Consider the following 22,117-nt stretch of genomic DNA (forward strand, 5'->3'; position numbering starts at 1 on the left):
ATGGCAAACGGAGGGGACCAGTACGGCCTTGCAGAGCCCCCTGACTCGGACTGTATGGATTCCCCAAAAGAGACCAAACAGGAAAATCCCAGCTTCACCCTGAACTCACCAGCTTCACCGCAGAGCGCGTCCAGTCAGCAGGTACCAACCTGTAGCTTACTCTGGGTTTTAATTTAAATTTACTTAAAAAAATTAATTCAGTGTTGTTGTTTTTTTTTTTACCAAACAAATAATAGCTGCTCGTCCAGTCATATTTTTTTCATAGAAATAAAAGAAAAAAGTAAACAAAACTTTGTCATTGCTGTTGGTTTAATTTGCCACGGATTTGGCTTATAATGCCTATTAATTACTAAATAACTATTTAAATATAACTAGAGTTTAAACTTTAACTCGTGCACTCATTATATTTTTGTACAGGGGATGGAGGGAATCAAAGTTTTCCTTCATGATAGGGAACTTTGGACCAAGTTTGATGAAGTAGGAACGGAAATGATCATCACCAAGGCTGGAAGGTAAAACTGTCGAATGACTTTAACACAAAGTAATTTTTATTGGTGGTTCGTGTTGTACCGCTTGAAAACAATGCAAATTATTTTTAATGTCACACTTTTGATCAAAACATAAACCTAAAGGGACAAAATACAGTACGCGGGTGCCACCGGGCCTCAGCAGGGAAATTTTCTAAAGGAAACCAAATCCCTAAAGGAATCATTTTATTTTTTATTTTATTCATTTAAAAAATAAATCAATATTTAATCATATATGTCGCTGTTTTTATTTGTTTTTTCTGGATGTGCTCCCTGAAGGAGGATGTTCCCCAGTTATAAAGTGAAGGTCACAGGACTCAACCCGAAAACCAAGTACATTCTCCTGATGGACATCATTCCCGGAGATGACCATCGCTACAAATTCGCAGACAACAAATGGTTCGTAGGAACATGTCTAAAACACGGTATACACACTTACAGGACATTCAAAGTCATGTTCGGGTAGTGAAAGTAGTATGGCAGTGTGTTCGGGGTATAGGTCAGCTTCCCCACCAAAAACATATCTGAATATATAAATGTTTTAAGTGTATGGTAAAACAGAAAGAGGATGATAACAAATATGCAGCTATTTAAAATAAATGAATAAATATAATAATAGCTTTCCGAAAATAAATAAATAAATCAAAATTTCCATTTCCAGATCTCAGATTCCGCCATCTCCTTCCCCCTCTTTGCTTATGAACCTTATATCAAGAAACCTCTGAACTTAACTCTGGGTAAACCTTGTTGTTGTGGGTTTATACCCTCCACTCCACCCACGCTTGTGCACTCTGTAAAGGTCGGGTCCTTCTTGCAGACTGGGATGGCCTAGTTCCCCGTGTTTCCCCCCCGTTTCTGCCCGCCGGTTAAATCAGAATATGACGGGTTCACGGGGCGGACAGACGGCGCAGACCGGTTTAAAATATCCAATTCAGCTGTTTGTGTGTGTGTGTGTGTGTGTGTGTGTGTGTGTGTGTGTGTGTGTGTGTGTGTGTGTGTGTGTGTGTGTGTGTGTGTGTGTGTGTGTGTGCTGCTGAAGGGAAATCCGACGAACAACTGACTCTGCAGCGAAATATCTGCCCCTTCAAAGCATCATTTGGTTATTACAAAGACACAAGGGGTCTGTGCCTTACCTGACACAAATTCCCAGCTCAGAGAGTAAAGTTACTGGAAGAGCTCGGTGTTTACACGGTAGCCTGTAAGTCGGTGCTGGTCCGTAGGGCTTTGTTTCACCTTGTCCTGGGAGTTTGTAGTAATATTTTTGCCTTCCGGTGTAGGAGAATGGACAATACTTTCCACAAATGATGAAAAGTTCACACATCACAGACTCCCAGGCTAAACAGAAGCCTAAATCACTTCTGACACCGCGGAATCAATTCTTAATACTTTAGGAGCTGAATGTCCATGGCACTATTGCTAGTTTCCACGCACATGCGCAATAGTTGTTTGAGAAAATACATATCGACTCGTTTATGCTGTGCAAAGTATCCAAAGTATGTGGGGGAAAAACTCACCTGTACAAGTGTAACACATTATAAAATGTGCAGATGTTTTCTCTGTCTGTTTCTCGGTGACTATAAGGAAATTAGGAAAATAATGAATAATAAAGATGGTAGACCTTTATTGTTATTTTTCTTAATTATTAAAAAATACAGGTTATGTTAACGATTTCAGACTTTTGCCTGGAAATAGACAAAAACGGGATACGCGCTAGGGCAGTTTAGGAGGAAACGGTTCATTTGGGTTAACCGAGTTAAGGTCCAGATGTGGGTGTCTGCGTAAGCTCCAGCAAAACATAGTTTGTCTAATTAAAGAACCAACCAGGCCTTCTGCAGCCGGCGGCAGCGCTGGCCTGCTACACCACGAAAACCACTGTGATCGTGTGTGTGTCAGTGTCAGAGCATTTTCCGATCCACCGCGTTTCTTTGGTCATAAAGGTCGATGACGGGGAAGGCAGAGCCCGCGATGCCCGGTAGGCTCTACGTCCATCCGGACTCTCCCGCCACAGGGGCGCACTGGAGCCGCCAGCTTGTCTCTTTCCAGAAACTCAAACTCACCAACAACCACCTGGACCCCTTTGGACACGTGAGTCTGTCTGCTTAACAGTATTTTTTGCTTGTTTGCTTTGTTTCTATGTCTGTCACAGACAGAACAAGAACACACGCTCTGTTTGATACAATAAAAAAAGTTTGCCCTTTGAATTTAGTTCCATTATTTTTACTCATAATAAGCATACAAACCATCAGCTGTCCTAATGAAGGTGGCCTGCGGGCCAAACTAAATAGCTTTTATACGCATTTTAAATAATTAGACCTGAGAGGTGTTTTCAGTGTAAGAAAAATGACTATACAAAGTACAGCACAGGTCCGGTCAGCCAACACGGTCTCGGTCAGCAGGCAGGCAAAACCCGAGGAGCCCGTGAAGCTCACTCCTCGGGGTATAACTCACGCGACATCACAACACAACACAAATCACCGCGAGAGCCGCACAGCTCACACTGCACACTTGAGATGAGACACATACGGTTACAGGCGCGTGAGAGCAGATGATAGGCTATCGTTCTGCGCGCGCCTCTTGGTGCCAGTGCATGCGCACGCAGAAAAAATGGAAAAAGATGAAAGAAAGGACACAACTGTAATATTTTTATACTTGTTAATTTAGAGATAATCTGCAACTTTGCAGTTAAACCGAGAGCCCCCTGCGTAAACAAACGTGGTCTCGCCCAAACGCGCGCAGAGAGGGCCGCCATCCGGCCTAGATCCACTTGTGGAGTTGTCAGTGTCGTGGGAAATAGTTTAGACCGTGCGCAATAGTTTAGTTTTTAATAGTTTAAAGTTAGCAGTATGTCCAAACTAAAGCTTAAAGTCTTTAACAATATCAAACGGGAATGAATCAGAAAGTCTAATTAGACATATGCGGAAATAGTTTGTTGATGATCAGTGAGTGCTGAACACATTTTTTAAATTCTGCATTATACCAGATGGTTGCTCGGGTGCGTACAATTTATTCAAAAGGCTTTAAATGTCATACAAGATTAATAAACAAAGATGAATATGTTGATTTAAAATGGAGTTTCTTTTATGTATATTTATTTCCTTTTTTCTTTACTTTATAGGACAACATGACCTTCATGAATAATTTTTGAGATTTTTCTAACCAATGCAGATGAAAAAACCCCCAAAACACTTGCAGGGTTCACATTACTGTGAGAAAATTAGTCTCGGGTTGTAACTGTATAAACAAAGATCCTTTATTGTTTTTACTGCTGACATTCACTTTGATCCTACTCACAGGTAATCTCTGTTTTAAACATTTATGTCAGCCAAGGATTCTGGAAATCAAAGTACCTTTACATGGGATTAATCGCCACCTGGATTCTAAAGTCTAGATCCAAGCATCTGCTAGTGATTTTTTGGAATCATGACAGGCCTGTCAGTCTCACCTACATAATATCTCCCCCATGTAGATAATACTCAACTCTATGCACAAATACCAGCCTCGTCTCCATATTGTCAAGGCAGATGAGAACAATGGCTTTGGTTCCAAAAACACAGCTTTCTGCACTCACATCTTCCCCGAGACTGCCTTCATCGCTGTGACATCCTATCAGAACCACAAGGTAAGCCTAATGCAGAGCACACTACGAAGCACTGTTAAACATAGGGAGCCAACTGCAAATGCTGTAGCAAGTACTGGAAGTTTCACAATGTATATGAATACAGTAGGGGTACTCTAAGTAACACAGATGCATTAGAAGTCCTTATAATGGTATAAGGACCCTTTAATGATGCTTATACAGTTTAACAATTGTTGATGTGAATATAAAGTGTAGAGTGATTTCACTGGCTGAGCTACAGTATGTTACAGTTATTCAAACAATAATGGAAATGGATTTCATAGTCTAATATTTGCACGTAAGAGCTGCTCTACTGTCACATCAATGACAGATGCATGCATATTGTTTGGCCTTTTGGTCAGTAGTTATAGTCAAATTTCTTTCTCACACATACAACGGCTCTCACACACACAGGCACGCGTGCACACACACACACACACACACACACACACACACACACACACACACTGTTTGTATTACTGTCTTTATTTTGTATCCAAAAAGCCAATTAGCATGCTCTTTGTTTATGCGTCATAGCTTAGTATTTGTAAACATGTAAACATTAAGTTTCTCCCTTTCTGTGTGTGTGTGTGTGCGTTTGTATATGTGCTCGAGCTCGTGTGAGTGTCAGCCTCTAATGACCTGTTTCTTTCCTTTAATCTGAGCTGAGCTAGTTTCCTCGGCATCTATTAGAAACAGATTGCTGAAGCTTTGAGCCTCGTTGCTGAATACGTTCACATGCGATGGCTTCATTTTCATCACGTCTAATTTTCATAACAAATAACTGTAACTTAAATAGTTACAACTAAGAAAGTTTTCTATCACAATTTATATTTCTATAGTTTGTCTTTTGATTTTCTTTTAGAAATTATAAATTGTAAGCAAAATGTTTTGGTAGACAAAATAGAAGCAAAAATCTTTGTAGCTTTAATGTGGCATTCTTCATTTTATTTATTATAGAATTAAAGTTGAGGTTAAAAACCCCCCAATAATACTGATTTAATCCATCAGAAGGCATTTTGAGCTTATAACCAATTTGCATTGCATTGTTTTCTGTACATAGATATACTGCAATGTATTTCAACTTTAGCTATAATTATTATCATTATAGTGTCAAGTTTGCATAAAATACTATAGGTAATACATGTACTTCATAATAATAAAATGGTAATAATTGTTAAATTACACAGCAAAATCTCCAGTGTTAAATTAACACTGGAGAGTGTCTATATGGGTCCACACCTCTGAGTGTTAAATACAACACTGTTGAGTGTTAAATTAACACTTTTGACAGTGTTATATGTTTAAAAGTAACCTAGTCAGTTTTGAAGATTAACAATGGCTAACACTGAGCAGTGCTGATTTTCTAACACTGGAAAATAACTCAAAATGTTAGAAATATTCCAGTGTTAGAAAATCAGCACTGCTCAGTGTTAGCCATTGTTAATCTTCAAAACTGACTAGGTTACTTTTAAACATATAACACTGTCAAAAGTGTTAATTTAACACTCAACAGTGTTGTATTTAACACTCAGAGGTGTGGACCCATATAGACACTCTCCAGTGTTAATTTAACACTGGAGATTTTGCTGTGTATTATATTTAATACAAGTATGTAATTATAAGTACAATATACTTCTTGCTTACAATACATTTTATCACACAGTCTATGTATAAGTTCATATATAAATAAATATATTTCTCAAATATATTTATTTATAGTAAGAGTAAGACTGTATTTGTATGACTTTTACACTTACACTTTTACACTTACAGTGCTACAATAATAATAATAATATGATATATTACAGTGATAAAAATGTCCAGAAGAATTATTACAGCTCTTCTTCTTCTTCTTCTTCTTCCTTATTATTATTATTATTATTGTTATTAGAGATTGTATTAATTTTTTCAATTCTTTTGGTGAAACATATTATTACTAAAAAGCTTTATAGTTACATGGTAGCTATAGTTAACACAAGCAGTATAAATAAGTAATATGTAAGACACTAATGTGGTGCTAAATAGAAATCAGAGCTCTTTAGCCAGCAGTTTGGAGTGGGTTATCAGTATTTTCAGCACTTCAAAGTTTGTTTGGACCTGAGCTCGTGTCAGATCTTCAGCCGGCTCGCCTCTTGTGTGATGGTCTTGGACTTTGACCAAATGAAATCCCTCAAAAACCGCAAAGATTTACCTCCATGACATCACTGGGAGAAGTTTGAAGCTTTAACATCAAAGCTCGAAGCTTTGGACCTCTAAAAGCTTTGGCCTGAAATCCTTAAACCTGGCGACTGTTTGGGTAAACAGTTTATTCTGTGTCAGCTGGCGAGAACACTGTTCGCTCCGTTAGAAACGTAAGCAGCTGAGGAATGTTGGCCATGCAGAGCTCCAGCAGTCCTCCTTTTAATACTTGCAGGTCCTCCGAATAATAGTAAACCATTGATTTAGTCAATGGGAAAATAAAAAATAAAAAACAGAGCATGCCTTTGGGCCTGCAGACCTGTGCAAGTAAAATATTGCTCTGCTTTGTCCTCAGATTACACAGCTGAAGATAGAGAATAATCCTTTTGCTAAGGGATTCAGAGGCAGCGACGACAATGAGCTGCATCGCATGGCAAAGTTACAAGGGTGAGTACAGCTTCGTTGATGTGTGTGTGCTTGTGAGCTTTTATAAGACACAATTGCTATTCTTCTTTCTCGACCTCCGTCAGCTGGGAGGGGGAGGTTGTTATGATGGGGTACATATGGTCTAAGACACAAGTGTGTCTGTGAGTGGAGCCAAGTGGTATAAAGAGATGTCAGCCATTGTCACCTGAAGGTTGATCTTAGCCTGAAAACCCGCCCTGAACATGCAGCACAAACACAAATGCACACCCAGCATCATTTCCTTTGCTGCATTGATAAGTCCATGATATCATGTTGCTGCTGGTCTATTTAGGCTGTCACCACTGATCAGCTGACAGGCCTATATTGTGTCGGGTTGCGTGCTGAACTAATCTCCATTTGAGTGGTGTTGTGGCAGGCAGTTTAGAGGTTTTTGGAAGCCAATGGGATTGGCTGTCACTGAAGGGAGGTTGAGGAAAGACAAGGGGGGAGACAGAGGGTGGGAGAGCAGCATTAAATGCAGAACCACTGCTTTATTGGAGAGGAGAGGAGATTCTATGTGAAGTGACAGGGATGAATGTTTATTTTTAGAACGTTGAATTATCTCACAACAGCACTGTGTGTGTGTGTGTTACTGTCTCAGTGGGAGTCAGGGCAATGTGGCCCGCTGTCTCCTGCACATCACTGAGTTCACCAAGAGGGCAGTGTGCACAGAAAGAAATCAGAGCTGAAAGGATGGAGAATATCTAAATAGACTTGAAGGAAAAGGGGCAAAAAACAAAAATTCAACCAAGCAGAATTTAATAATAAGAATATAATAATACATGCACAGATTTGCACATTCTAGAACAGAAGGCTTGTGCTGCTTTCCTGTGCTTGTTACAACATCTGAGATAAACTGTTACCCCATGCTGTAATCTTGTTTTCCTCTCTGTTACAGCAAGGATTACCCAGTGGTCCCTCGTAGTACTGTCCGTCAGAGAGCCTGTTCTTCTGGGAGTCCCTTCAGTGGGGAGGGTCGCGGTTTGCGGGGCTCCCCCGAGGCTGTTGGGTCTCCTTATAGCTGTGAGAACGGCTTGAATGGTAGCAGCCCTCAGGAGCTACTGAGTGCTCCACCCACGCACTACACCCTGCCTCATCCACACCTGCAGTCTGGCCAACAGCAGCAGGTGTACCACTGCACCAAGAGAAAAGGTAAGAGGAAATCGTGTGTTCAAACCAGGTTTAAGTAAATCATATAACGATGAAGACAAAGGGAATACAGAGTTTTATTTAATATAAAGTTTTGTCTTTTTGAATGAGCATTCAAGGATGCACCATCATCCTTCCAGTTTCCAGCTTGTTTTCAAAAGAATTCATGAGAACATATCTATGTATATATATACATATTTATATAGATAAATAGATAGATAATTACTAACTAATTAGTAATTAGTTAGTAAATTAGTACATTTAACTAACCAACAACAAAGACGTTCATCTACCAGTGGGTGATGTAGTGAAGTTTATATTTAACTATTATTCTACACTCTGCTTGACAAGGACTGTGATATTATTATTATTATTATTATTATTATTATTATTATTATTATTAGGGGTGCAACGATACACAAAATTCACGATTCGGTTCGGTTCGATACTTTGGTGTCACGGTTCGATATTTTTTCGATACAAAAAAATGTTCATGCATTTTTAATTTGTCATTTATTAAAATTATAAATATATATTTTAACTCAAAAGTACAGTTTTTAAATTTAACCCTAACCCTTGTGCGTGTTTTTTATTTTGACAGCGAATGCGCACCTGCGGACCACTTATGTGCAGCCCTGGTTATTTAGCTCATCATATTGCAGCCACAGAAATTCTTTTGTCCATGAAACCATAAAGCTGCACTTTCTTTTTGCCTTATAGTCTGATTTATCATAACTTCTCCGTTTTGTGGTAAGCTTTTCTTTGGCTGTCACTTCTTCACCCTGACCTGTCTTATTTGGCTCAGCAGAACTGAAATGCTTTTACACGCTCACTCACATAAGCTCAGCGATTCTCTGCGCGATCAACCTCTCACATGTTTAAGCTTGCTGCGGGAGATTTCACTTGTCATGTTTTTTAGATTAGATAGAACTTTATTAATCCCTCGGGTGGGTTCCTCTGGGAAATTCGATTTGCATAGTTTGCATAGTAAGCTAACGATTAATAAGACGATGTCAGAGGAATTGGTGCACAAATTATCATCACTCACAGATCAGTGCTGTCGCTCTCTATACACAGTTCGCACGATTGCAAAGTGAAAGCAAAAAAACAAGCGCAAATTCAAACGCGACTTCAATATGTCACATATTGACAGTGGCTCACCGATGCCAATGACATAATTACCCAGCTACATTTCTGAAAGAATGCAAAAGCATTGACATATATTTTTCCTACAATAGCCCGACGGGCAGGGAAGAGATAGATTTTGGTAGCCCGACTGAAAAAATCGCTAGCCCCAGGACGTCGGGCTAGCGATATTGCAAGCCCTGTATCTGATTGAGGAATCACTCATCTTTGGAAAAGAGAGTTTATTACAGAGAAATGGCTCTTTCCAAAATAAAAGCTATACTATCCGCTTCTTCTGGGCTATATTCTCAGCAGCATAAGGAGAATCATGTGCTAACAGCTGTCTAAATGACTCGGCTAAAGTTAGTAGCATGCTTGCTTTTTTTTGTCTGCTTCCCACTTGTCTTTGCACTAGGATGATGTCGGCGTAAATGTGCACTCATATTCGTTGTGTTCCCACTAGTGCTTTCAGGTTAATCTTGTTGAAATGACCTTAACGCCACAACACGGCAAATCTCCGTTAACGAGCTACCGCCGATCGCTCCGTGCATGGGGCTAGACGGCCAACACGTTAACGAGCTAACTGCGCTAACACACTAGTTCACACCAATGTAATTGAGCATTGCATGGCACATCCAACATACTGTTTTACTTTAGTCCATGATACGTCACATGAAAACCAAAATAATTCCAAACGCCAGATCTGAATGAGGTTCAACTTGCCTGTTGCAAGGAGAGCTTAACTTCTGTCTCGCTAGCTTGCCCTGCGCTCTTCCTTCTGACTATGCTGTCTGTGTTGAGCGCTCAGTGGATCTGCGCTCGACAGTGCAGCCTAGGCGGAGTAGTCGAACACAGATTCACTGAGCGCTCAACACAGACAGCATCGTCAGAAGGAAAATTGATAAAATAAATTACAAATGTTGTATTGTTCGATACATATGCGTACCGAACCGAAGCACTGTATCGAACGGTTCAATATCGATACGAATATCGTTGCACCCCTAAATTATTATTATTATATTTAATTGAAAAATGTTGAAACTGCAAAACCTCGAGGGATTTTGAAAAAACATGTGCTCATTGGCAAGTGATGGCAACCACTTGTTTCAGAAAAGACATGTTTATTATGTTATACTGCCCTGCATTGTTGTATTTTCTATTCCATAATGCACCAAAGTCTTGGAGTAGGTGATAGGTCTGGTCTGGACGCAGGCCAGTTTACCAGCTGACTCGCACTTGGCAACATTTGACATTGTTTGCTATTGTACTGCTGAAATAAGCCAGTACTTCCCTGAATGGCAGCATATGTTGCTCAATAACTTGTATTTATTGTTCGGCATTAATGGAGTCTTTACAGATGTTACACATGTCACATCATGGAGGGCCTGCGTATAAATGTCTATGAACTGTAAGTGTTCTTCTTTTTTTCATGGGAAAGTTTAAAATTGCGACATTAGTGGTGAAATGTGTTCACTGGTGATGGCTTCCTGAGCCCACGGAGTCCTTTCTACAGCAGAATGTTGTCTATTTTAGGGCACCAAAGCTCAGTATTGGTCTTTGGCTTTGTTTTTTATTTACAGAGATTTCTCTGATTTCTCTGAACCTTTTATTACCTTTATTTGTACAGTGTATGATGAATTAGCTAAATTGTTTGCAGTTTTTCTTAATTAAGAAACAGAAGTCTTATTTTGTAATTAAAGTCTTATTCATAACGGGGAACCCCTCTTCATATTTACTTCTAAAAACTTCAAGTCTTACAGCCTTAAAATGGGATCAAATCCAAAAACATGCATTAAAAAAATGAATGAAATAAAATTTCTTAGTTTCAGCATTTGACATGTTGGCATTGTGTTATTTGTAATTAAATATAATGATTAAACGATTCACAAATGATGGCATTCTGTTATCTTTAACATTTTACATAGATCCCCCATTGATCTGGGTGCAGTTCTGGTGCTTTGATGTTTATTTCAAGGGTTGTTTTTTTTCTACAAACAGCATTGCCAAAATTTGAAAGTATTGAAAAGAGTTATAGACAGGCCTACTTTGAAATTTGAAACTTCATGTGTACATTTTTTTGTGTCTCAGCTACTTAAACTGCAGTAAATGGGAAGTTATAAATTGAAAGCTGGAACTCTCGCAGCTCTCATTTATCTTCAACTTCAAATGGAAAACCAGCATTTTTTTTCTCTGTCTTTCTGTAGTGGAGGAAAACTGCTCCTCGGAAAACCACCAGCTTTCATACAAGAAACCCTTCATTGGTAGTTCACCAAGTGAAGGGGAATCGTACTATCACCCCTCCTCCTATCCCCCTCCTCCACCCGGTCTATCCAACAACCCAGCCCTGGGGCTCACTGACTCTCCTTACAGCTCTGACATGGGACAGCGTCAGGCCTGCATGTTTGCTGGATCGGAGTCCAGAATGGATGAACTCAGCTGTGCATCCTGGTCATACCCCTGCCCCATCCCGACCGCCATGACCCCAATGGAGCCCTACCCGCCTTACACCCCTCATCCACCCTACAGCTCCAGTCCTCAGGGCTCTCGACTCAGCGCTATAGCCCACCAGACCTCTCCGCCACTCGGAGAACACATCACCAACGATCCCTACCAGAGACAGAACTCCGCACCTCCATCTCAGAGCTCCCAAAACATTCACAGCAGGCAGCTCGGCTCTCCTCTCAGAGAATATCCCCGATACACGCCCAATCTGTCTCCTCCTCTCTACCACACACTAGAGACGCACACACACATCCGGTGTGGGGTGCCAGAATGGAGTGCAGCCTCCTAACTAAACCAGAGGATATATCTAAAGACTGATGAGTGGACAGAGATTCCTAGTGCCAAATTTAAAGAGTCTTCTTTTCGCTCTTCTGAAAGAAGCTGCACTACATATGGACTAAATATGATATTAATTTTGTAATATAATTGTGAAAAGTGTGATCTTGTGCTGTGTGAAGCGGTCTCATCTGTTAGTCATGTTTCTCCCCTCTGCTGGAAGGAGTAGTAGATTGTTGAGGACAGGACCTGGACAACAATGATGCTCCAGATGTTCACAAAAGAAAAGCTCCTTCTAACTGCAAAGTGAAAATCAAAGTTTGTGTTTTGTTGTCTTTGCGTAACTCAAAGACTGGTGTGATTCAAATGTTTGTGCTGTGAGCACTAGGCTTGTTCTCCTCTCAGTGACTCCCACTTTTTTTTTGGTATTGTGAAGGATTTAAATTGTGACCCACTGTCAGACAGGCAGTGACATTTACTGACCAAAATAATCTGAGTTCTCACAGCAGAGCCTAAGGGAGATATTTTTCCTCTTTAGTGTTCAAAGCGCAACTCTATGCTCAGTCTCGGTGAAGGAGAAAAGGCATGAGTTGTCCGAGTGAGTGTGTGCACGCGTGAGCCTGTGTATATGTAAAGCCTATGTCAGCTCAGCTCAAGAATGCTATGAGTTCATTTCCAACGAGACAGGCAGTGGTAGCTGCAGGCACTGCACCATCGAGATAAACAGTTTGTTTAGACCGCGCTACAGGCCCAAAGACCTGTAAACACTGTTTCCACTGCATTCTGGGTAAATGCACAACTCAGCGTCACACAGCTGTCACCGCTGTCCTCTCAGTCACCCTAGCCTGACCAATCAGCTTGCTCTGCTCACTCGGAACACGCCAATGAGCGCGTGGCTTTCTTTTATCCTTAGCTGACCAGTCAGATCAGGAGTGCAGCGCGTGTTATGCGTGCGTGCGTTGGGCCCATTTTTGTTTGTTTGTGAATTATTCATGAGTCCAGTGGTGATCCTTGACACGTGGGGATTGCTCAGCAATCACAAAGAAACACAGAGCTGTAAATGTTGATACACCAACTCCTGTTGTCTTTTCATTTTAAATCTGAATTAGTTCCTGTGATACATACAGCCTTACTTCATTGCTTGCTAGATTTGGTTAGGTACGCACATTTCCCTGCAGTCCTTGGGACACTTTCATCCTTGTAGCTAAATGTGAAAAACAAGCAAACAAAAGAAACAAACAAGAAGTGTGGCTCTTTTTGTGAAGAATAGATACAGGCCTCTGGTTTATGTGTTAACAGTCTGTTTTTTTATATCTCTGCCCAGGTGTTTTAACATGCAGTAACTTGTGATATGGTGCTCTAACATTACAAATTATTCATCCAGAGAGAATATCCTCATCATTCCTTGATATCTATTCGATTTGTGTGTGTGTGAGAAGGTGTGTGCGTGACGTTGAAATAAGAATTGATTGTTCTTTTTAGTTTGTTTTTTTTAGCCCTGTTCCTGCCAATAGTATTTATTACTCTAGATTTGTAAAGAATAATTTGTTGTTTGTGAAATAAGATGGTATTGTTCGGAGATCATTGTTTCTCTTTGAGGGTTTGTTTCCAGTTTTGCCCTCCATCTTCAAGTGGTGATAAATATTTGTGATAAACAAACTTTTCTGTTCTATGAAATTACAAAAACAGGGATTTATAAACAGAAATTGAATAAATTTTAGAGAGAAAGTCCTTTGGTTGTAGCATTCTTCTTTGTGACTAGGCAGCAAACGGAAGGCCCAACAGCGCCTCTACTACCTGAGGAGACTGCGGAGCGCACACATTCCCAGATCTCTGATGTTGAACTTCTACAACTGTGCCATCAGCAGCGTTCTGACGTATGGATTTCTAGTGTGGTTCCCCAGCTGCACCAAGGCCGATCAGCAAGCACTCCAGCGGGTGGTGAAAGAAGCTGGCAGAATTATTGGAACAAGTCTGCCAGAGATCAGTAATATCTTCCCCACTCGCTGTCTGAGGAGGGTGCACAGTATCCTGCGGGACCAACATCACCCTGCGCGCCACCTTTTCCATCTGCTGCCCTCAGGGAGAAGGTACAGGTCTATACAGGCCAGAACATCCAGACTGGCCAACAGCCTGTATCCACAGGCTGTGAGGCTCCTGAACTCTCTGCCCCCCTCTCACGGACAATAACCATATCCAACTTCTTAATAGCAATGAACTGGTCTGCATTGGTGCATCATAGCTTTATTCTCTTCCCCCTCCTGCCCCCCCCCCCCCCCCCTCTTTCTTAAATAGATAACTATCATATCTGATATCATATCTCACAGTACAATAATATTGAATGGGTTGCATTGTTGTATTTTGTCATGTTTCTCAGGTCTTTGTCTGAATTTCTACGAACATTATTGCTAAGGATTGTCTTATTGCATTGGAGTCACACTGGGTTAAATATGTACACTTGGGTTTTAAGGGGTATTTATTATTTTCTTCTTTTTTGGGGGTTGTATGGAAGCCCCAAACGCAATTTCATTGTTCTTGACAATGACAATAAATAAATAAATACTAAAAAAATACTAAATACTAAACACAGCAAGGACAAACGATTAACATTCCCGGCGGGTTATTTAAAGTATGTTCGGCACCTCTGGAGTGGAAACTCTTTTAAGTGGAGGGCAGTTTATCTATTTTGAGGCATGTATGAATTTGAAAGATCTGATAACAAGTGTAAGCTCATTCAACAGTGTTGGAGAGAGTTGTTTAAAGTGTACGAGTGTTTACTATGCTGTCTTATCAAGCATAATGGACCCCAGTGTCTGTTACTCTTCTTCTCAGCAGCCAAACCTCCAGAGCAGTCTGGGAGCTGCACATACCTTGTCCACCTCTTCTTATCTCTGACAGGTTGTTTGGCATCTCTAGTCTCCACCAGCTGGACCGCCTCACTGACAACCTGCTGCCCAGAAAAGGGAGGGGTCTGTTGGGATCGAGGACAAAGGAAGGTGGGGGTGTGTTGGTGGTCCCCACACTTCTCTTAGACTCCTTTCCAAATTGCCGTTTGCCATCCTGCCGTCTCATGTTCCTGTGTCTCCACAAGAAAAACCTTGTATATTGCTACACCTGACAATTCAGAACTGATTTTTTTCTTTTATTGCAAAAGTGTTTAAATAGCCTTTAACCATTGTATTTTAATTGTACTTTATGTTTGTTAGAAGTTTTCAAACTTTCCTTTCCCTTTTGTTCCTTTTGTTCCTTCCTCTGTCTCTCATACACCATGAGGTCAAAGGCTAAGCAGGCAGCTCTTTAGAGGGTCTGTTCCTCGTTAACCCTTTCGTCTCCAGAGACAAAGGATCTCTGGGGCCTCCAATGCTACAAGGAGAATCAGAGAGTTTCATGCCTGCTTATAGTGTGAGGGGGCTCTGTGATGTCTCTTTATGGCTGGGAAGTTAAGAGTAAAGTGCTGGGTTAAGTGTTGAGGTAATATTAAACACAGCAAGCGCAGGTTGTGTGTGTGGTGTGTGTAAAGGACCTTAATTAATCAGTGGAGGACTTTCTCAGACCAGCTGGTTAGACAGTAGATTGCTGAACCTTTGTGATCAAAGAGCCTAAGTGGTGCTTATCATTATCTCCCCATCACCCCCCTCCAGCACGCACGCACACACACACACACACACACACACACACACACACACACACACACACACACACACACACACACACACACACACACACACACACACACGCACGCAGGCACTCAGAGCTATAACCCTCTCCTCTACATGTACTAATTTTCTTCTGCTTATCCAAATCTGCTCATCCAACAGTCTTTTCTAACAGCCATAGAGTGTAAACAACACACACACAGACACATCAAGATACCACATGTTAAAAGACTGACATTTTCAAATGTCACCTATTTGGCTACATTTTTGTATAGCAACTAAACCATGAGAGTTACTGACTGCTGGGTCGCATGTTAAAGCTGCTGCCCAGCTGTGCACAGCGATTTCTGTTGCAATGCTTTTTTAAAAGACATCAAAGACTTATTTGAAGCTTTTTTCATTACAGTCTGCACTATTTGTTTGAAAATATAAATGTGCACTGGAGTCGCTCGCGGAGCTCCGAGAGGCATTTGCGTGATGTCCAGCATTCGTGATGTCATTTTGTGTGGAATAAGTGGTCTGAGATGGAGCATAATTGGTAAAGCTGATTATGGCTCGTCTCTGTGAGCCTGACGGTGCTCCGTCTCTGTGGCAGTAAAGGGCGACAAGGCATAGTCCGTCCTGACTAGCGTGGCACTAGTCAAAACAACTGCTACTCTGGAATCCCAAGCTCAGATCAGCCCATTTCCCACGTTTTGAAAGTTTGGGCGTATCTAAGCCTGTAGGATTTTTCCTAAGTGGCTTTCAAGAAACTCCAACATCATTAGCAAACCCTGTTCAGCTTCCTCTGGTATTCACAAATTGAAAAGACATCACTGTAAAATAGGTTGACAGACGCATTAAACCATTTTTTCCACATATGTTAGTGTCACTAATTAGAGTCAGTAAGCTCTGTGTGGCACTAAGAGGACAGCACAATGGCAATACAATAATGTAAAACAATGAATGCCTGGCCATTACATGTAGTGTAACAAAGTAGGATGGCGGAGGTTTATTTGAATGGTCCTATCCATCCTTGTTGTTATTTAAAAGCCACAAGAATGGCGTAATGCTGTTAAGGACGGTATAGTAACAAGACTCAAAGCCAAGCTAATTTCCCCCTAAATGAGAGTTTATGGCTGAAACAGCCCTGAAATCACTGAAGTAGATCTTAATATGAGCATAAGGGCTGTCAAGGATAAGAGGCCAAGTCGGAGTGTGTGTGTGTGTGTGTGTGTGTGTGCGCGCGGGTAAGTGAGTGTGCTTGAGGTTGTCCTGCATGTTGAGTCTGAAAGACAAAGGGAGAGGTTATGGGTCAAACTAACAGCAGACAGGCCCGTTCAGGGTCAGAGGGCTCAGACTAACCTGGTCAGCGATGGCTGTTTATCTATAGACTTCAGAACCATCACCCTGATGGAGCCTGATGGAGCTTTCCCCTTCAGTGCCGGACTCTCACTTTTAGACCACTTCAGCGCCACTTTTGAAGAATAGCTGATTCCTCTGAAAAAACATACAGACGCAGCATGGTATGTAGGGTCAGGTCCAACAGCTGAGGCCAACGTCTCTAATTCTCCGTCACTCTCACTGGTGGAAGGTAAATTTGTTTAAATAAAAGGACTCTCTGATGTGAGCAGAATTCATTGTTTTAAATCCTAATATGCAACCAAAGTCTTGAGACCAGTAGCCAAACACATATGACAGACTGAAAAGGGATAGAGGTACTCTCCCAGTGGGCGACGGGCCGTCGTGGAGCCAGTGTCCCGTCTCATTACAGCCAAAGGACTGGAGAGGCACGCTAATCCTCCACATCCACCCACCTATCCACCCACCTATCCACACACACACACACACACACACACACACACACACACACACACACACACACACACACACACACACACACACACACAAATGGAGATGTACACATACACTGTCCTGAACACAAAGACACCCAAACAAGCGTGACAGACAGACACACACCAACCTATTCAAGAAATTACACCCTACACTCCCCTGACCTCACTCCAAGCTCTTCATCCAGACAGGATAGGAAGCACAATGATATCACTTTCAGCAGGACTTCACTTTATGTTGCCACTCTGTTTGCACACTAGTGCAGACTAGCTGTGGCCTCACATCTTCCCAGTTCTTAATAAGGAAATATTGTGTTTGTTCACAGCGAAGGTTCACGCTGTGTCAGTTGTTCAATTTGGTTTGATTCTGGAGCGGAAACAGTGATTCCTCTTCTCTTTATTTATTTTTTAATGATTGTAGAGCTTAAAATCATTAAGCTCAAACAACAACGTGGAAATAATGCGATTTTCTCCCCCCAAATCTGGCAGGTTCAATAAACTTGTAAAATCAGAAACGACTTAGCACCATGTGACAGAAATTTCTGGCTGATTGCTTCTTATTTGATCATATTAATTAGATCAAATAATACATAAGCTACAGGGAGGTTGTGGTTCAACTCTTCAAAACAAGTAAAAAAAAGCCACATACCATTGTACTGAGAGATCATCAGGAGCACTCTTAAACTTTGCTCTAGTCTACAGGTACCATTTGCCTCAGCATCGCTTGGCAGGCTTCCCCCTCTCGCTGCATTTCTATTACCCACTCGTTCCTGCAGGCTTGTTGCTGCTCGTGTACAAACATGTTTGCAAACAGGCCAGACAAGACCACTGCTGTGAGACAAACACAAAACACAAACATCAATAAACAAATAAATCCACTCACACACATCACTTCCTCCGAAGAAGAATGCATGCACACTGAGGCCGATTCCAAAGCACTCACTCAAGCCTGCTGGCAGCTCGCAGGAGCAGCATTGTTTGGTTCATACGCAGTGCATTTCTGCAGTCTTGTCTCATTATTAATAGATGGTGTCAGAGAGTCGCCGGCCTCTCTGTCTGACAAGGCATTAGCATAAACACAAACTCCCTCTCAATATCTATTTGTAACGCACTGTTGACCTTCAATTATGGATGTATAAATGTTTGTTACCCGTCCACTTAAGTGTGTGTGTGTGCATGTGTGGGCCACAGAAAAAGTAACATTTTTCACTGGTTATGAGACAGATGATTCTTTTTTTTTTTTTTTTTTTTAAGTTTTGCACTAATCTAAGTCAGACACTCGAGAACAATCGCAGAATTAAACTTAATGTCTGACATCACATTTTTAAAAGAGCTTTAACCTCAAGATCTGCAAAACAAGAGCTAAACTGGGGAAAACTGCACTTCCTTGGATGGCCTTTTCTAGGGTGACTCCAGGAAGCAAGTCCGTGCCCACAGACTTCAAGGCTACAAGTTTGTAGCCTATGGATTTTAGTTATTTAGTTAGTTATTTATAACTCACCTGTTTAAATCTTGTTAGTACTTAAAGTTATTCACAACTGAGGATACGACTACTGCACAGGTATCGACTCCTGGAGGAATTATGGTCCAGTGGCGGTAGCACATGAGCAGTCTCTCTGCAGTGTCTGTATTCAGATGTGGGGCAGTGCCAAAAACAACGGGTCTGTGGGGCACTCTTGTGCTGTCGCTGGTCCTTCAGCCAGCCATGGTGAAGAGCCAAGTCATAACATACAAAGAGCTGAAGTGAAGCTGAGTGTTAAAAACAGTGAAAGTTTCCATCGCAGTCACCATTGATGCTTTTCATGCTGAATTTTTTTATTTTTTCATCTTTGATGTCTTTTGTAGTTCTCCCATTCTTGGTGAACACTGGTCTACTTGTCAACCAGCCACCATTCAAGCATCATGCAGTTGTGATTTTTGAGGATTGCATGGGAGCCTGTCTGCAATGGCTGAAAACCCCTTTCCAAAGTTAAATGCCTGTGCAAACAGAAACAGTATAAATTAAACATTAGGTGGCCCTAGCCAGCAGCTATCTTCTAGGCTTTATCTCCACTAATTCAATCCACTCAACTGGACCTCTCCACCATGTTTCTGGTGATGGTGCCTTTTGATAAATAATATAGCTTTCTGCGTGGCTTAATTACATTAACGGTTTGTAGACGATGTCTGTGCTCCAGCTATAGCGAGTGACCCTACTGTCTGAATGTTACAGCAGAAAAGAAACTTGTCTGACCAGGCAACTTTTTCCAGTCTTCTATTGTCAAATTTTTGGTGAACCCATGTGAATTGTATAGCCACAATTTCCTGTTCTTGGCTAATAGGAGAGGCACTTACTGTGCTCTTCCTCTGCTGTAGCCCATCTGCTCCAAGGTTTGATATGTTGTGCCTTAACTCGAAGCAGTCTGGGCATTCTCTGATGACCTTTGTTGTCAACAAGGCATTTTCTTGCAGAGAACTCCCTCACTGAATATTCCACAGTTTGGGCACAAAACAACCTCAAAAGTATGATTACCTCTGGTTTTAAAATCAGAACAAAGGACTTTATGGAGTGCCTGGTTTAGATGATCGGAGAGGCCAGCTGCAGTGATAAGGTCTCAGAAGATCTGCTATATAAGCTGGTTCATGTGTATGTAGAGCCTTATATGTTAATAAAAGGTTTTAAAAGTGTATTTGGAATTTCTCTGCAAGCCAGTGAAGAAATGCAGGAATAGTGTAATTATTACCCCAGCTTTTACCTGCTGGTTGTAACCAGTAGTTATTTGAGTTACTATTGCCTTCCTATCAGCTCAGAATAGCTTGGCTACTCTCCTCTGACCTCTGGCATGTGACATCAACAAGGCATTTTCACTGAGAGAAATGCTGTTCACTTAATATTTTCTGTTTGGCACCAGTTAACACGCCACTTTCAGTCACTTAAATCATCTTTCTTCCACATTCTAAAGCTCAACATCGGACATAACAGATTTCTTTTTTATGACAGTAATCTACTTTTAAACGTTGTGTCATACATAGCAGTAGTGACTTACACTAAAGAGTTACAAATCTTTATTTGTACATACAGTGCTTAACAAATGCATTAGACCATAAAATATAGATCATAAAAACTAGAAAAACACAAATATTTTAAACATTCCTCAAAAACTTGTTTAAAACAGACTTATGTTATTATTTGTTTGGCAGTTAAAAAAAAACTGCATTTACATTTTTCAACCCACACTGGACTTTAAGAAGTCAGAAATTAATCAAGCATAACATTCATCCACGTGAACTATTTTTTTTTCTGTTCAGCTCTTCATGTGACTGTGGTGATATTAAGTGTAAGTGGACATCTTTAAAAAAAAAAAAAATCGATTTTCTTTTTTCTTAATTGTTTTTTGCAAGACAGTAAATTTGAAAATTCGTGGATAAAAACAATATATATTTTTTATAATTAAAAATATTACTTTAATTGAAGAGCTTGTGCATACTGGTGGGTTAACCATTAGCCATTAGCCTTGATTTGGGTAATTACCAGTACTATTAATTCAGGGCAGCTGTGGCGTAAGCCCTAACACTGGGTGGCAGTCTAATAAATTTGTTAAGCACTTTACATATGCATGCAGAATTAAAACGTGTATGTCCATGACACTGCAGCAAATAGTCTGCTTCAGGTGCATTTACACCGAAATTGTTCCATGTGATTTAGGAGTGGGAGGTTGCTTGCCACTGGAGGAAAGACACATGATCACCTGTGAGACAAATATAACCTGAGTAAGTGCAATTTTGAAATGATGAAGCTATCTAAACCTATGTGGCCCCATATGCCACGATCTAGAAAAAACAGATGAGAAACAAAGTAATTGACGTCCATTGGTCTGGAAATGGTTACAAAGCCATTTGAAATACTTTAGAACTCCAGTGAATCACGGTGAGAGCCATTATCCACAAATGGAGAAAACTCATGACTCATCCAGGAGGTCACAAAAGAGGCCAGAACAACATCTAAATAACTTCTGGCCTCACTTGCCTCAGTTAAGGTCACAGTTCATGATTCTAAAATAAAAAGAGAGCGGGCAAAAATGGCAGCCATGGGAGAGTTCCAGGGAGAAAACCATTGCTGACCAAAAAGAACACAACAGCTTGTCTCATATTTGCCCCAAAACATCTTGATGTTCCCCAAGACAAGAAAATATTCTGTGGAAAAGCTTGACCCTTTTCCCCCGTTACATCTGGCATAAGACTAACGTAGCATTTCACAGATAAACATCACACCAACAGTCAAGCATGGTGGTGGTAGTGTGATGGTCTGGGGCAGCTTTGGTAGTTTAGGGCCTGGAAGACTTGCTGTAATTGTTGAAACAATTAATTCTGCTCTCTAACAGCAAATCATAAAGAAGAACGCCCAGACACCAGTTCATCCCTTGATCCTTAATCTTAATCTACTACTTCACGTTATTTATAGCCATTCAAGTTTCTACTGTCTGTTAGAGCCACAGATTATCCTACGTAGTTCACAGTTCACAGTCTAAGTTGCTATTTTCTTTGTTCTTGTGAATAAAGGTTTTGCGTTAATCACGCTCACCAGTGCCCCTGTGTGTCATCTGCATATTGAGTCTTTTGCCCGGTTCGGCTTCAGCCGTGGCACACTGGGGGGCTCACTTACATAAGCATTGTGCACAATTGAACAGAAATCTCCAAAATAACAGTGAAACACAGAGATTTATTTAACACACACACACACACACACACACACACACACACACACACACACACACAATAGTTGCCTTTATTTTATGACTTTTTAATGCT

The 22,117-nt window shown here is 40.9% G+C and overlaps 1 protein-coding gene across 3 annotated transcripts; it reads left to right on the forward strand.

The window, feature by feature from the left end:
• LOC146621204 (T-box transcription factor TBX5-like) lies at positions 1-11,854 on the forward strand. Of its 3 annotated transcripts, XM_085368203.1 has the most exons (9): positions 1-154; positions 275-294; positions 418-512; positions 807-926; positions 2,465-2,612; positions 3,994-4,146; positions 6,680-6,771; positions 7,688-7,941; positions 11,268-11,854. In XM_085368203.1, the coding sequence occupies exons 1-9, from the start codon at positions 1-3 to the stop codon at positions 11,852-11,854; spliced, it is 1,623 nt and encodes a 540-aa protein (XP_085224329.1). The 3 variants fall into 3 exon arrangements, with proteins under 3 accessions (XP_085224329.1, XP_085224330.1, XP_085224331.1); XM_085368204.1 differs by lacking the exon at positions 275-294 and having other exon boundaries at positions 1-165; XM_085368205.1 differs by lacking the exon at positions 275-294 and having other exon boundaries at positions 1-141.
• The last annotated feature ends 10,263 nt before the right edge of the window (positions 11,855-22,117 follow it).

The sequence above is a fragment of the Diplotaxodon limnothrissa genome, linkage group LG12, assembly GCF_057381915.1.
Source record: "Diplotaxodon limnothrissa isolate DT_005_m linkage group LG12, D_limnothrissa_male_GT1.1, whole genome shotgun sequence".
Taxonomy (NCBI): domain Eukaryota; kingdom Metazoa; phylum Chordata; class Actinopteri; order Cichliformes; family Cichlidae; genus Diplotaxodon; species Diplotaxodon limnothrissa.

What these genes read in the sequence shown, in the direction of transcription:
- LOC146621204 (XM_085368203.1), top strand. Translation starts at nt 1, where the DNA reads ATGGCAAACGGAGGGGACCAGTACGGCCTTGCAGAGCCCCCTGACTCG. An exon ending in CATCCTATCAGAACCACAAG is followed by an intron (nt 4,147 to 6,679) that starts GTAAGCCTAATG and finishes CTTTGTCCTCAG; the next exon opens with ATTACACAGCTGAAGATAGA. An exon ending in CCACTGCACCAAGAGAAAAG is followed by an intron (nt 7,942 to 11,267) that starts GTAAGAGGAAAT and finishes GTCTTTCTGTAG; the next exon opens with TGGAGGAAAACTGCTCCTCG.